This window comes from Galeopterus variegatus, unplaced genomic scaffold (assembly GCF_000696425.1).
Source record: "Galeopterus variegatus unplaced genomic scaffold, G_variegatus-3.0.2 Scaffold3105, whole genome shotgun sequence".
Lineage (NCBI taxonomy): Eukaryota > Metazoa > Chordata > Mammalia > Dermoptera > Cynocephalidae > Galeopterus > Galeopterus variegatus.
Window position 1 is genome coordinate 29,611 of NW_007729216.1, and position 16,328 is coordinate 45,938.

The 16,328-nt window shown below is 36.7% G+C and overlaps 1 protein-coding gene across 1 annotated transcript in view; it reads left to right on the forward strand.

The window, feature by feature from the left end:
- The window catches only part of HECTD4 (HECT domain containing E3 ubiquitin protein ligase 4), a 111,580-nt gene that overhangs the window by 18,558 nt on the left and 76,694 nt on the right, over positions 1-16,328 (forward strand). The window contains exons 7-18 of the mRNA XM_008583961.1: positions 1,077-1,147; positions 1,774-1,879; positions 2,469-2,589; positions 3,293-3,415; positions 5,391-5,515; positions 7,159-7,312; positions 7,769-7,869; positions 9,856-10,054; positions 12,240-12,359; positions 13,481-13,585; positions 14,627-14,790; positions 15,374-15,607. Of these exons, the coding sequence (XP_008582183.1) occupies positions 1,077-1,147; positions 1,774-1,879; positions 2,469-2,589; positions 3,293-3,415; positions 5,391-5,515; positions 7,159-7,312; positions 7,769-7,869; positions 9,856-10,054; positions 12,240-12,359; positions 13,481-13,585; positions 14,627-14,790; positions 15,374-15,607 (1,623 nt within the window). The remainder of the gene's footprint in view (positions 1-1,076; positions 1,148-1,773; positions 1,880-2,468; positions 2,590-3,292; positions 3,416-5,390; positions 5,516-7,158; positions 7,313-7,768; positions 7,870-9,855; positions 10,055-12,239; positions 12,360-13,480; positions 13,586-14,626; positions 14,791-15,373; positions 15,608-16,328) is intronic.

A 16,328-nucleotide genomic window follows, 5' to 3' on the forward strand; every position in this document is an offset into this window, starting at 1 on the left:
CACATATTGTACACAGGTATTGATATTCAACACAGTACCTCACAGATATGTACAATCAATTGTTTCAATAATTTTTTTTAAAATTTAAAGAATTGTATTAAAAAAAAAAATCAAATGCCAGGGGTGAGAATAGATAGCAGAGAATTTTTCTCCTTCACAATAGATTATGTTTTGGATCTCTTTCTATTGAGCATTAAGGCAATAATTAAAATGTGGTACCATGAGGGAACTTCTGGGGGTGATGGGTATATTCACTATGTTGATTGTGGTGATGGTTTTATAGATATCTATTTATGTCTGACTTACCAGATTATATGCTTTAAGTACATGCACTTTATTGTATGTCAAACCTCAATAAAGAATAAAAATTTAAAAATTCTGATGTCATGCGCAATAAAGTCATGAGCCACATAATGACATTTTGGTCAGCAACAGACAGCATATACAGTTGTGGTCTGGACTTAAGATTGTAATGGAGCTAAAAAATTCCTATCACCTAGTGACATAATAGCTATTGTAATGTCATAGCACCATGCATTACTCATGTAGGAGCAATAGGCTATACCATATAGCCTAGGGTAGTAGACTATAACATCTAGGTTTCCATAAGTATACTCTATGATGTTTGCACAACAGTGAAATTTCTCAGAATGTATCCCTATCGTTAAGTGACATATGACCATATCATTCTTGCTGCCCTTCTGGAAAAGCTGAGAATTAGAAATTCCCTTTCTCAAGTGATTTGGTGGGGGGACAGGACACAATCTGTACCTATAGCTGGCTTGATTACATTTGATTTTTCATAACTTACTAACTCTGTTTAACCAGTTCTGTGGCTAGCCTCAGGTTATTTTGGCAATTCACAGATAGGAGGAGGAAAGGGATACTATTTATCAGGAAAGTGATTGTACTAGGCATTTAGGTTCAAATGCCTTTTAATGATAAAACTTACTTAAGAGTTTTATGTAATCAAGCTGGCATCTTTAATATAAATAAAAATTTTAATATTTAGAGTTTGGATTTCCTAGAACATTGTTTAAAAACTTTTCTGTCATTTGACTTTTCTGTCATTTCAGCTCTGGTTTAAATATCTTATACCCAGGTGAAACTGAAATCAATAATTTACTTAAGCTGGTCTTAACAGAAGGTGAGAATTATTTTTTAATTATCCTTGAATAACCAGTCTTTTTTGTCCCCAAGGAAACAACCAGATGTTAAAATAATAGATACATTTCTTCATAACTGTTAGCCAGCATATTTTTAAAATGTATGTGCATATATGCCAAGATTTCAACCAGATTGAAAGCAAAAACCATGTTTTTTATATCTTCAAGCTTTATAAATCTCTTTGTCTCCTCTGCTTAGCATAATGTACCTGACTGTAGATGTTTAACAAATTTTTAAAATAATGACTTCTTGGTGATTTCTAATGTGTTTTTTTCCACACATTAGAACCCAACTTTTTAAGTTAGACTGAACAATAACAATAAATGGTATCATGTTTAAGACACTTGGCATTTAAAAGCAACATTAAGGAATTAGAAATCACACCATATGATATATCTAGAGGGTAATTACACTTAAATCAGGATGTACGGGTTAAAAAAAGTTTGATTGCTTGTACATATAGTTTTTGCTGCTGCTGTTTGTGTATGTTCACATGCCTGGTACTCCTAGGTTGTCGACAGTCTACTTGTTTAAAAAGTTTCTTTATAGCATCACTTTTCTAAGTGCCACTACCAGGGTCGTTTATGGAGCTTTGTTCTGTGTTAGGAGAGAGAAACAGTGGACTCTCCCAACTGCGGGATGTGATCCTAACCAATTTAGCTGAACAGCTTCAAAACAACCGATTTGGCAGCGATGAGGATGATCATTACAGGTGACATCAGTTATATTATTCATTGCTAGCCTTTTCTTTGTGTTCTTCTAAGTAATTAACTTGCATCTAAATGTATATGATCAACTTTAGTCTTCTGTTATAACTAATATGATCATTAGCATAAAGCATGGATCAACTGAAAGATAATAAATTCCACAGTTGCCCTAAGAACTGATAATACCACATTTCAGTTTTATCAGTAAAGTAACTTTGGCCTGGGGAAAGGGTACTTAGTAGAAATAAGGGATGGAACTTATCTAATAAATTTTGGTGGAGGGTGCCATCCAAATCGCTGTTCTGTGAGAGAGGCTGAGTATGTGTGTTAGAGCTGGTGAGGGGGAGGAAGGTACTGGTTTTCTATGCTATTTATAAAATACTTTGACTAGGTGGTTGGGTACCATTTTGTTTCTGTATGTTTGATTTAGATAAGATACTAGTTGTTAGCATCATTACTGAGTAAGATGATTTGCCTGCAGAACCAATTAATTTTATATCTTCTACTTATTATCTCGTACCAATTGTATAAAATTTTTCCTTTTACTAATAAACCATCAGTATTTTATTGTTACATTTTTCCTGTATTTTAAAGACTAAATGATGAACTTTTACACTACATTCTGAAGATTGTTGTACGAGAATCCTGTATATTAATCACCAAGTGCCAAACTGTCTCTAAAGATGATTTTCAGAAGCTCCTTTCAACTGTGCCTGTAAGTAAAAATGTGTTTAAAGAAAGCAAAATTGATATATCAAGTCATCCCTGTTTTCATTTTACTGTATTGAGAGGTGTTTGTATACAAAATACTTACACTCTTACTTTACAAAGATAGACTTAAAATAATTTATGAAAATCAATGGATGACTGTGTTTATCCTAGAAATGTAGACCTAGACAAATCCACTTGAAATACTTTTTCCAAAGACTTTATTCCCCCTGCTTAAGTTGCTGGATGCAATAAATTGTTTGGCTGAAATTTGGTTGTTTTTGTTTTATCTCGAGTCCCTTCCTACTCCCCCCCCCCATTTTAAAATTTAGCATCATTTTCTAAACCGTCAGTGTTTTACAGAGACTGATAGGAACCAAAAGATTCTTTGAGTTTGGGTAGAACCTTCTGTAGTGGAGATGCATTTGAGAGGGAGGGGAAGAGAATAACTGTTAAGAGGCAAAAATTGTAATTAACTGTGTGTTCTGAGTAATTAGTGAGGATTGTGTGGCAGAAGGCAGAAAGTTATATGTGTCCAAGTATGTATCGAAAGCTGTGTGGAAATAAGTCACCTGAGCAATGAACTTGGTCTGTTTTCTGTACTTTCTCCTTTTGTTTCCCGTGTCAAAATCTTTTAAAATCATGAGGATTACATGATCCCTTCTTTCAGTAAGGTTTCGATCATTTAAATACCCTTATTTGTATTAAAGGCTGCGTCCTCCTGCCTGCGCTATCTGATGGCAGTTCAGAATCACCTTCTCAGTAACACTATTTTGATTAAACCTGATGAGAATGATGACAGTGACAACTCCTTGCAGGGAGAGACATTGAAGGTACAGGTAAACACCAAGCTTTATTTTAACGATGCTTTCTACCCAGAGTGTAAAGCACAGCTTAATTGGCTAAATTTCTGTGTATTATGATGTCAGGATTCACCATGTGACTTATATTCTTGTGAAAGGTAATATTAGGCCTCTCATTTCATACATTTTTATGTCATTGCACAGTGGTTATCATATCTGTGACACTCTCATAATGTGTTATCCATGTGCTCCTGTCAATCTTTTTGTGCCTTTGTTTATTTTCATCTTCTAAGAACTTTAAAATATGGCACTTACAAGTGATCTCATATGCACCTGAAAGTTATATATATAGAGATACATATGAGAATATATCTATATATATAAATAAATCTGGGAGCATAATATGTTACACAATTTTGACATTTTGGATGGTTTATTATATTCTTTTGATTCAAACAACTTTAAAAAGGCAATAATTTCCTCTCAATCTTTGTATTGAATAATTTAACTTCTAAACCTATAGTTCATTTTATTTTCTGCAATTATTTTAAAATTAGTTTCTGTGTAAACTCAATAATTTATTCCCACATGATCATTTATAGCAGTCCACAGATTTTTTTTATAGCATTGGTTGTTATTTTGACAGATGCTGAAGGCTGTTGTTTGCGTTCTTCTACAGAATTTCATCTTTGTGGCAGAATTAGAAAAATCAATAAGAACTTTTTTCTTCCTTAAAATGCTGACCTAAACACACTGAAAAAATAACTGAAGGAGCTATAGTTGAAGATAAAAGTCACTACAGTTTGCCCTTTTCTTACTCCTGTATGCATATACATATAAATCATACATCTGCTAGTTTGTATTTATGAATTTATCTCATTATATAATCAGTTTTAAAGCCAGTAGATATGCAAGAATTTTTAATTTAAATTGCTGATAGTGTTTATTTAATTTCTCTTGCTTTAGTTCCTAAGCCAGTAAAAAGGAATAATAACTTCTCCCTTGTAAGGTGGCTGTGAGGATTAGAGACTAGCCATGTAAATACCTGGTGCTGTGCTGCCGCAGGGTATGGAGTCAGTAGATGATCACCGATATCATTAGTGTGATGGAAACCATGATTCAGTCTGTCTACTGAGTTCAGAGTTCCTTTTCTCTTAATGATAGAAATATCTTAATAATACCATAAAAGACCCCAGAAAATTCCAACAATGAAAAACAGGCTTTTTTCAATTTGAAAGGCTAAATTTGATAAATTCTTTATTAAAGCACAGAGAGAAGTATAAAGACTCTTAGTAAAGGCAAAATAGACTCAGTTGTCTAGTATTTCTGGGAAAAAATAAAAAACACATAAATGTCAACTAAAGAGTTAGTTAATTTATATTTTTTAGTAGAAAATAATTGTAAATTAAACATTCCTATGATATTAACTAGTGTTCTTAACATATTACTTAGTATTTGTACTCCCATGAACTCTCTAGTAATTATTTTTAATGTTTAATAACCTGTAACTGCCTGCTACTTTAACTGAATTTTTTAACTTGCTTGTTTTAAGTGTAATGGGTTGTAGTAAAAGGTCACTTGTACTGTTTCAAAATGTTGTGTTTTTGTCTCATTTTATTCACCGCCTTTTACATGAGCCTTTTACTGTTCTGTTTTTCTCTTTAGCTATCCTCATACCACCCAAGGCAATCTTCCACATGGACAGTTTCTGGGCTGGCCACCAGGAGCTCTCTTGTGCTGGATGGGATGGGACCTAGGCCTTTTCTCCTAGGGATTCAGTGTGTGCTCCCTGTGAAATACTGTGTATTTCTCTCAGCACTCCACACCTTCCTCTCAAATCAAATTGCTACTTGCCATCCTAGCAGAATTTACTGCTCTGGGCTTATTCTGGCCACCTCATTATTTCATTTGGAAATGCATCATTAAATACATCATTTCATGTTGTCATTGTGAGTGTATGTTGATCACTAAGCTTAAAAATAATATTATGATATTTTCTACCTAGGAGCTAAAGGTCAGTATTTTGGCTCTTGCCACCCAAATCCTGACTGGATGTGATGAAGTGTTGGAAATGCTACAGCAGGTCACAACTGCCCTCATTAATAGTGACATAGCAGACCGAGAACAGAGGTGAGGAAATAGATTGTGAACTGTGACCTGCTACCCTTCAGGAAGGAAAATTTGCTTATGAAAGTGAAATCTTTTTAAAACAGAACATCAAATGTTTATTTAATATAGAGGGATTTTTGTGAGAATAGGTTGAAATGGCAAGTGTTTCAAGGGCAAGTGTAATCAAACTTTTTAATGTGCTTTTAGGTGAGACTGGGCCAACAGCTCTGATCTAGGGGAAACAAGGTTGTCATCAACATTTGGGACATCTCTGACATTTGGGACTTCTACTATCATCACTCCCAAATTGGCCTTTTATTTTAATCTACTTCAACACCACACACACTTAGTTTCCTTATGATAAATACTTTCCATAGGAACAAGTGCCTTAGTGATATAGATAATCATCTGCTACACAAAAGATGACACAACATGGTATCTCAAGATTTTACTCTAATTTTACTTCTCCAAATACATGAGTGAGCTATATAGAGGGTAAACTTCTCTTTCATAGTAATATATCCCTTTCTCAGCCCTTCACATTTAAAATTTCTGCTATGGTTTGCTTTTAGAGATGAGTGACATACTGTGTTTTTTGATGATTTAAATATTAGAGCTGTTGATCTAAAACAATGCTGCAGTGTAATTTTTGCTTCAGTAACCCTGTCTGTCCCCTTGTTCTTGGTTCTCGCCCACTCCCAAAGAGTAGATGGGAGGTTGGGACTCAGAACACTATAATCCAGATAGGCATTGCATTGGAGCTTATTAAGACACAGTGTCCATTGCTGGCACCTGGTGCAGGTCTGCCATGGGGAGGAGGTCCAGTCTAATGGGAGAGGCCAGGAGAAATGTGGTGTTTCTGGTTCTGGTTCCAACACCAACATCCTAAAAGTAACCTTAGAGAATTTACACAACCCGTTTCTTTATGTATACTAGCAGAGGATGGGGATATTAAGAATGTAATTTTAAATACAAATTTAAAATCTGCCTACTTAGAGTAATCAGAATCGTAGAGACAAAATGTAGAATGGTGGTTTCTAGGGGCTGGAGGGAGAGGAGAATGGAGAGTCGTTGCTTAATGGGTATAGAGTTTTACAAGAAAAAGAGTTATAAAGTGGATGGTGGTGATGGTTTAATAACACTGAAGTGTATATTAAGAATGGTTGAGAGAGTAAATTCTATGTTATGTATATTTTACTACAATTTTTAAAAATTGGAAAAAAATTTGTCTGCCTCTGTATGTGACACTCCGTTTCTCTAGGCCAGGAGTATATTTCATAGCTATGAGCAGGTGAATCCTTTCCAGAATCTCAGTGTAGCACAGCCATCAGCAGCCCCAGAGGCAAGGGGAAAAGTTACTGGTAGTAACTAGTCATTGCATTTTAGAACCTTTTTGTAAAGTGCTTCAAATGTGCTGTGAAAGGCAGTGTGTAATCTATTTTGGCAAAATCACACGTTGAAAGTGAAATCCATTAGTAGCTTTCTGTTATTCCCTTCTCAGTGGTAGAAGGTAGAAAATTTGTGGACTGAATTGCTGTGACTGTAAGTGCCTAACTAGTTTAGGGAGATACAGCTTAAGAGTTTGTCAGGTAAAGATGACATCAGTTGCTTCTTCACATGATTGGGCATTGCTTAGGCTATGTGTTTTCTTGAACTTTTTGTAGGTTAAAAGGCTTGGAACAAGTTACCAAGGCTACTATGCTTGGTCACCTTCTTCCAGTGTTACTGACCTCCCTGATGCATCCAAATTTGCAGACTCTGATGATGGCCGATGCCCTGATGCCTCAGCTAGTGCAGTTGGTTCTCTACACCAGCCAGGTATGCTCCCTGGTGTGCCAAAGTGAGCTACTTTTCACAGTGCAGCTGTATGCTTTCACCGAAGGCAGAAGAAACATAACCATGTCTCTCAGAAGCCAAGGGAAATAATGATGTAATGAAGAAAAATATCATGTCATAAAAATAAACAATAATAGTAAGGGAAAACATTTTATTTGTTTGACTAAATTATTTAATGCAGTCTTTCAGCAAGTGTACATTGCCAATCAACTATAAAAATGCTAATGTACAATACTACTAAAAACTTACCATTATATTTAGTCTCCTGAGTCCTTGTTAGCTAATGGTAACTAATATAAACGATGTGTTTCATTTCAGTGTTAATAGGGCAGACTAGAAATGTAAAAAGATGATTGAAGTGAGAATTCTAAGTTTGGCTCTAGTATCATCTGGGTAACTGATAGCACTTTAAGACGTGGTGATGGTTTTGTGTTTCAGACGGCTTTGCTGCTTAAAACCCAGTGTCCTGTTTTTGCCGAGGTGGGCTGTTCCCCCTGTGGTGCATCAGATCAGAAGTGTAGGCTATTCCCTGATGAGAGGTAATGGATGCTATTTCCTTGCAGGAACCTTTTCTTTGTTTTCTTTTTCTTTTTTTTTTTAAAAGATGACCGGTAAGGGGATCTTAACCCTTGACTTGGTGTTGTCAGCACCACGCTCTCCCAAGTGAGCCATGGGCCAGCCCTATATTTTCTTTTGGTGAAAGCCTAGTACTCCTTTTATGACAATGATTTTTAGCAAGGATTATCTAACCGGGAAAAGAAAAAGACATCAGGATCAAAATTTTACACATAACTATAGAATTGCTGTGTAGATTTATAGGAACAGGTTAGAATAAATTTCCCCATGGATCAAGACATTAGTTTAAGTTGACCTGAAATTCTCATATACTAATGCTGGGCATGTAAAATATTATGACTTCAGAAATACTGTTTGGCAGTTTCTTAAAAAGTTAAATATACATCCACTGTATGACACAACTATTCCACTTCTAGGTATTCACACAAGAGAAAAGAAAGCACAGGTCTCACAAAGACCTGTACGTAAAGGTTTATAACAACTTTAGTTAGAATAGCCCCAAACTAGAAACAACCCAAACGTCGATCAACAGGTGAATGGATAAACAAATTGTGGTGTGTCCATACAATGGACTCCTACTCACAATAAAAAGAAATGAACTATTGGTATATGTGAGGACATGGGTGCATCTCAGAATAGTTCCACTAAGTGAAAGAAGCCAGGTCCCCCCAGGTAACAATACCATATAATTCCACTTACAAGGGGTCTTCAAAAAGTTCATGGAAGGATTTCATATTATCTTTCAATTCTATTTTTCCACAAACTTTTTGCAGTGTCCTCATATGTAAAACTCAAGAAAATGCAAACAAATCTGTAGTGAAAGACAGTAAATAAGGTGATCACTGGGGGGAGGAATAGAGGGATTACAAAGAGGAAGAGGGAAACTTCACAGGTGTATACAAATTTTCAAGCTTACCAAGTGGTATGATTTAAATATGTGCAATTTATTATATGTCAATTATGTCATCAAAACTGTCTTTTAAAAAAATTGATCAGAAAGGATTTCCTAGGTTTCTCTAGAGCAGCATGCTATCCAATTGAGCTTTTTGCAGTGATGAAAATTTGTGGCTGAGCTGCCCAGTACCTTCAGTCTTAGCTACATGTTGTTATGAGCACTTGCTGTGTGGCTAATATGAATGAGGAACTGAATTTTAAATTTTATTTAATTTAAATTCAATTTAATTTTAATGACCACATGTGACTAGTAGCTACCATTTTGAACAGTGCAGCTCTGCAGCTCAACCTGCAGAGTTGAAAGAATAAGAGAACTCCACAAAGCTAAGTTTAAGTTCCGCACCGCGCTCAGCCAGTGAGCGCTGTGAGTGCACCGGTCATCCCTGTATAGGATCCGAACCCGCGGCGGGAGCGCAGGGAGCTGTTTAAGTTTTAAGAGTTTGTATTTCACACCTCAGGCTCTGTGAAGTCCTTGAGAGTTCAATTATAGTAGGTAAGAGAACCTTCGAAAGCATCTTTCTCCAGTAAAAATTACAGTGAAAAGTAGTTATGTAGGGTCAAAGAGTTTTCAACAATTGGCATGTAGATATTAACAAAAGGAGATTTTACAGGATACTAATCCTATGGGATTTGACAAGTGGCTGATCTTAAAGTCCTTTACAGTATCTTCTTTTTTTTTTTTTTTTCTGAGTAACTTAAAATGAGAATTGGTGGAGTCTTCTCCTGGATATCCGTTGGGCTTCCCACTTGGAAAAAGAGGGGGGAAATGCAAATACAGTGTCTAAAAACAAAAAAGAAAAAAATCCTTAAATATAGAAAATTTTTTAATGTTTCTGATGGCCACTGATATGCATTTGAAAGCCTCAATAATGTCGTATTGCATGCTATGGAAAATTAAAGAGCAATTTCTTAATCTTTTGTATTTTACTATGTTTATGTTTGCTTTTCCTTTCCTTGCTGCTGACCGAAAGCACTTCCTCTTGCTCTGGTTTTAGAATGCTAGAAGAGAAGGAAGAGCCAGGCTTTCTTACTGGTTTAAAGATTCCTGCCCCATGGGCTGCTGGGAAGACCGTGGAAACAGTCCACCCTGTCAGAGACAACTATAAATTTAAAGAAACTGTCCATATCCCAGGAGCTCGCTGCCTGTATCTTAGATTTGATAGCAGATGCTCTTCACAGTACGACTATGACAAAGTAAGCAAGAACTGAGTTGTTATCCGTTCTGCCTCGAATTAGCTGATATATTCGATGCTTCTTATTTTTCTTTGCTGCTGGTCACCATTCCTGACTTACCAGTATCTCTGTCTGCAGATATCTCTAAGGAGAACTCTCCTAAGATAATGCCTTTGAAGGGGAGTGATTGGGGGAGTTAAAGAGCCACCACTCTGCAGTCTAAGAACAATGTTTTAATAACATGTTGAAAGTGTACTTTGTAAGCTTTTGAAAGCTTGGATCTAGGTCAAAGTAAATTTACCCTTTCATTTGCTTCCCTCCTCCCTTCCCTCTGGGCTTGGAATTCCTGTAGATGTGTGATGTCCATTCATCTAGAAAGGTCTTACTGCCCAGTTCTTGGGGCTTCTCATGTATCTTTTGGAAGATACAAGGTGACCTTTTAGAAGGGTTTCAGATGTGCTAGGATCTGGTTTATGTTTATTTAAATATTGGTTCTTCTTTGCCACTACTTCAGGACCCACATAGATTTTGAGGAAGGGAGTTTCCAAGCTGGTGGCTTAACAGTCATAAATAAAAGGAAGCATTTTAGGGTTGGAGAATTTTCTACTATTTATAATTATTGAATTATAAACCATCATGTTGAACTTCTGAGGAAAGGTTAATGAAATTGGGATATGAAACATATGAAAGAACAACTGGAGAATTATCTAATAGCTTTATATATACAAAATAGCTCTATAGTACTATTTTTATGTAGTTTTTTAGCTATATGTTGGGTCTCTTCCCTATGAATTGTGTGAGGGCAAATAGTTTTAAATCTCATCAGGGGAGGTTTTTAGGTTAAAATAAAGGACTTCTTTACTATACATAATATGAAATGGTAAAACTCATTACTGGGCAAGTTATAGAATCTTCTTCCCCATTATCTCTTAGGATAGTGAAGATGCCCAGATGTCACGAGGAGTTTAAGATTTGTCCCCAAAACTCCTGTTAGCTGGAAGCAAGAAAATTTAGAAGATGGCGTCTGGTGGGCCTTTCAAAAAAATATCTCTCCTGGCATTAATCTACTGCACTTCATAGCTCCTAGGATTAGCTACCCCCATTTCCTAGGTTTAAGTGAAGTCACAATTTAAAATGGAAATGGAAGAGGTTGCCATTTTAGTTGGTGTCATTTTGTTTCTTCTTTAAAAATAGTAATTTGCGTCTTCTGATATGCCCTAACTTATGCCTGCAGTAGACATTAGTGTAAAATCAGGAACACAAGGAGGCTAACTACATGGATAAAAGTACATTTACTTTTCCAGTGGTTCCTGCCTGGTGTCAGCAAAAGGTCCAAAAGGGTAAGAAATCAAAATGATAAGCGTCTAGGGCTAAAGATGCAGCTTTTAGATCCAAACTTAGGTGCAGTACAAGGCAATCGGAGTGCACCTTAGAAGACAGGATTTGGTATTTACAGAAGCCAGAGCTTTATTTTTCCAGTGGAAGTATTTGAATGCCAAATGAGCTATAAATGTTTCTCTTGCATATTAGAAAGTTGGTCGATTGGATATAAATAAATAGCCTTTATTGAAGAAAAGTATTGATACATGAAAACTGACCCAAGAAGATGCAGCGCCCTTTTTGGCCCATATTTGTGTCATTTTCTTTTTATATCATTAGGCAATATTCTAAGAACATATGGCTTATTTTCAATTTGTTGCATTTTTAAAAATCCTTATTTATTCATTGATTTTTTTGTTGTTGCATTGATTTTGTTGTGTTAGATATAACCATCTTTCCATCTATATTTGCTGACTTCATAAATTTGGGGGAGGACTTAAGGGGTCAAACTGTACCTGTTATCAGTGAGTTATATGTTAATAATTAGGATTATAATAGCTATTTCAAAAATATTTATGTATAGTAGCTGAGTATAACTATTTTTATGTGAGGTTCCCAAACCAATTAGTGTGGTAATATCATAAGTATGCTCTTTATTTTAATCATTGTTATTACTCTGTGGCTGCCCTGTAAATACCAATGGCTGATTGCATCCAAACTAGTATCAGTTATACCTAAAAAATCAGGAAATATTAGTTATATTTTAATGACACAAGTGCCTGGTTATAAATGTATTTTTAAACAAATATTTTTTGCAGCCTTTTTATTTGTAGATGTTGTTTTTGTTTTTCTTTTACAGTCTAACAGTATATTTTCTGTTTTGAAGTTGGTGATATATGCGGGGCCTAACACAAACAGTAGGAAGGTTGCTGAGTATGGAGGCAATACACTGGGATATGGCAGCCGTAGTGTCTTAGGAACTGGTTGGCCGAAAGATTTGGTGAAGGTATGGTATCCAGTCACTATTGCTTGCTAGAAAAGAAAAATGAACTTACATTCCTCATGGGTCCAAGTACTAACTATAATCCCAGAAAACTTGCCATGGGGGGCTTTCGTTGAGGTAGGGCCACCTTGCCAAGCCTGTCAACTCACTTCTATTCAGAATGACCCTCCTTTCACTTATAAGATGTAAGACCCCTTTCCACTCCAGAGCTGGTATCCCTTCCACAGTTTACTCTATGGACAGAGGTTGTCACAGCATTTTCTTCCCTATTCTTTAAAAGGACTGCTAGTTCTTTCAGCTTACTTTGTCTATAGACTTCCTTTTAATAAGTAGTCTAGAACCACAAGGCCATTGCAGTTTTAACAGTGTTGAGTTAATGTTTTCAAATATATTTGGGCCTTTGGAGCAAAAGTAATGATTCATTCTCAAACTGATGAGATTAGGGTCATGCTTTGCAATCTGAACTCTTGAACTACTTACTGTGTATCTGCCTAAAATATGAACTGAAATGCCCATTGAAACCTAAAAATGTCTCCAAAGTCTGTTCCCAAAGCCTTTATTTCACATACATTACTTACTTCTGTAAGTACATACATAGTAAGCTACCTACAGGGGTGTAGTGTGTATGCATCCAAATCCAGATCACCGCAACACTTTGTAATTGTTCTCTGATTTACTGCCCTTTGTTTCTTACTCATGGAGTTGGTTCTGAAATGCTGAGCAAGGTCTTTCAACACACAGTCAGCGTTGCAAGAGTACTTGTCATTACTGACAAGAGTGAGGTGGGGAAGGGGCAAGGGGGAGGGTAGAAAGAATAGAAATCTGAGAAATTTATTAGAAATTATGCTCAAGATTTGATTAATCTTCTACTCTGATCCTGCTGTTGGGCAATCGTGGTTCGTTTCACAGATGCCTTGTCCCAAAGACTACCTGATCAGGAGAGACACCTAAAAGGTTGGTTTCTAAATGAGAGGGGATGGAATTTGACTCGAAAAGCAAGTGAGAAAAAGAGGGAAATATTGCTGTGGACCTTTTGAAAATAAATCTCTGAAATTCATTGCTTTCTTGAAAACTGTGTGTCTTGTTTTTAAAGTGCATTTCCCCTCCCCCCCTTAAATTTTAAGGTGGAAGGAGATACAGTTACCTTCTCCTTTGAAATGAGAAGTGGCCGTGAACACAACACTCCTGATAAAGCTATGTGGGGCTTTGCCTGCACAGTTCGCGCTCAGGTATTTGAATCTAACCACTGCTGTAGGCAAGATGTACTTTCTCCTATGTGCCTTGGTCACATACATCATATTTGCCTTGGAAACAGGGAAAAATATGAGCCATTGTTTCATCTGTCTCTTCCATTTGGAGGTAGTACACTACTAGCACTTAGTAGTCATTTTACAGGATAAAACTACCTGTTACCTAAAATTAATTCAGCAGCAGAGAAATAATTCATTGCAAGGGGCTATATCTTCAAAGTATGGGGTAGTAACCTGACTCCAGCATCTTTCCATAGGGCAAAGAAGCCTCGAACACTTAATAAAAGCAAGCACTTGCATTTGGGGTTTTAAGAGTAGTAGGAGTTCTACTAACCCCCCTAGTTGCCTGGGTTTTTTTTGTTGTTTTTTTTTTTTTGGCAGCTGGCTGGTATGCGGATCCAAACAATGACCTTGTTCTTACTAGCCCCACACTCTCCCAAGTGAGCTAACTAGCCAGCCCCTCTAACTGCCTGACTTTTAAAAATATATTTTAGACTTGGAGGTTGCTTAAGTTTAACTAAGCTAAGTGTCTCTAGAGTGGAATTATCTGCTAGAATGTAAGTTCCATGAGAGCAGGGATTTTGTTTAGTTCTCTGATATGTATCAGACACCTAGAACAATGGCTGATACACAGAAGGCACTCAATAAATATTTTTTTAATCAATCAGTGCAATCACTGACAACATCATAGTTTGAGCACAGGATAGAGGTGACAAAAACAAAATAGTGATTTATACTTAGATAGGCACAGCAGAGAGGAAGCTATCCAAAGAATCTAGGCGTCTAACATGTGAGTATTGCTGTTGCTAATATGGAGTCTTATCAGCTATTTTCTCTCCAGAATTGTGTTGAGACTTCACTCTGTGGTCATTCCAGTGCCACCATGCCTCATGATGTTGGGTGATGTACTTGTGTTGCATAGAACTGACACTACATGTTGCTCTGTGAAATTCTGTGGTTGGGGACAGTGCAGTGCAATGCAGCACTGACCGGTGTGGTTTACCCCTCTCTGCATTGTAGGAGTCTTCAGAGGATGTCTCGGGAGGCTTGCCCTTTCTGGTAGACCTGGCTTTAGGTCTGTCTGTGTTAGCTTGTTCCATGTTAAGAATCCTGTACAATGGACCAGAAATTACCAAAGAAGAAGAAGCCTGTCAGGAGCTATTACGGTCCAAACTTTTACAAAGGTAACAAAAGGGTTCCAGCTGAGCTAGTTTTGCCCACAAAGGAAAAAGGACTTAATGTGGAAAATTACTTTTAGTACATTTCCCAGCTGATTGTGCCTAACGCCTGACAATCTCATGAGGGTCATTGTGTCTAAGAAATAAGATGAAAATTACACCATAGTGCTTTCTGGACCTAACTTTACTTAATTTAAATTACATCTTTGAGCTGCATAAGGCTTTTTCCCAACCCAAATATTATATAATTAAATTGAAGGATCCCCAAAAGGATGTGTGACGAAGCAAACATAGCAAAATGCTTCTTGCAGAATGTAGGCAGTGGGTATATGGATATTAGCCATGTAATTCTTTCAGTTTTTTGGTATATTCAGAAGTTTTCCTAAAAAATGTTGGGGAGCAGATAGATTCTTAAAGATGTACTTTCATATCATGCTCATTTTTCTTGAGCCTCTGGAGAAGATTTCCTGAGTAAACACTTAACACACAATGTGAGCCTTCGCATGTTTGATGTATCAGCAAACTTCAAGTAGCTTTTCAATAATCTTGCTAAGAGAGGAAGTAAAGAGCCTCTTTTCTGTCTACTCAGGTGCCAGTGGCAGGTGGAAGCCAATGGCGTGATATCCCCTGCCCTTACTCCGAGCCCCTCTCCACTGCCTCTGACAATAGAGGAAGACAGAGAATTCACCTACCCCTCTGACATCCTTGTGCCTCCTGTTGGAAACTACTTTGACCTGCCCCGGATCAGGCTGCCTCCAGGAATCATGATAAAGCTCAGGGAAATTTCTGGGCGTGCTAGACCTCAATTTAGACCAAGTATAAAGTATGTTGCTATGTAGTGTTTTACTTTTCCCAATGGAAAAAAAATGTTTAAACAGCCGTCAAAAAGAAAAAAATGTTTAAACAATTGAAAGGAGCGTATTTCTTTTTGTGATCTAGCAAACGAACCTTTAATTTTATGTTTACTTAATAAATATTAAATGAGTACTCTCGAGAGCCCACCAGGTGGTAGTCCAGATCAGTGGTTCTCAAAGTGTGGTTCTCTAATCAGTTGCATTAGCATCGCCTGGGAACTTGTTCATTTGGGGGCTCCATTTCACATGTATTGAATCAGGAACTCTGAGGATTGGGTTCAGTTATCTGTGTCTTAATAAGTTTTCCACGTGATTCTGATGCACACTGAAGTTTGACAAGCTCTAGGTTTTTCTCGGGTAGTTTGATCTTCTATTAGTAGTCTGCATCTACTTTGATTTCCGTAGAATCTAGAGACAATTCTTTATTATTTATGGCTAGAGAAATGATGAGGGGTCTTTAATCTAGAATGTGAATTCTTATAGTTACAAATGTCTTTGTGGTATTCTGGCTTAAATAAGTCTATTTTGCAGGCCTCTGCCTTCTGAGGCAAGATTGGCCATTTCAGAGAGAAAAATTTAAAGGATAGATGAAATTTAAAATGAAAGAAATGAAGAAAACACCATGATTTCCAGCCCAACATTCATGTGCACTAAATACCACAAGCCATAATACTGCATAAAATTAACTAG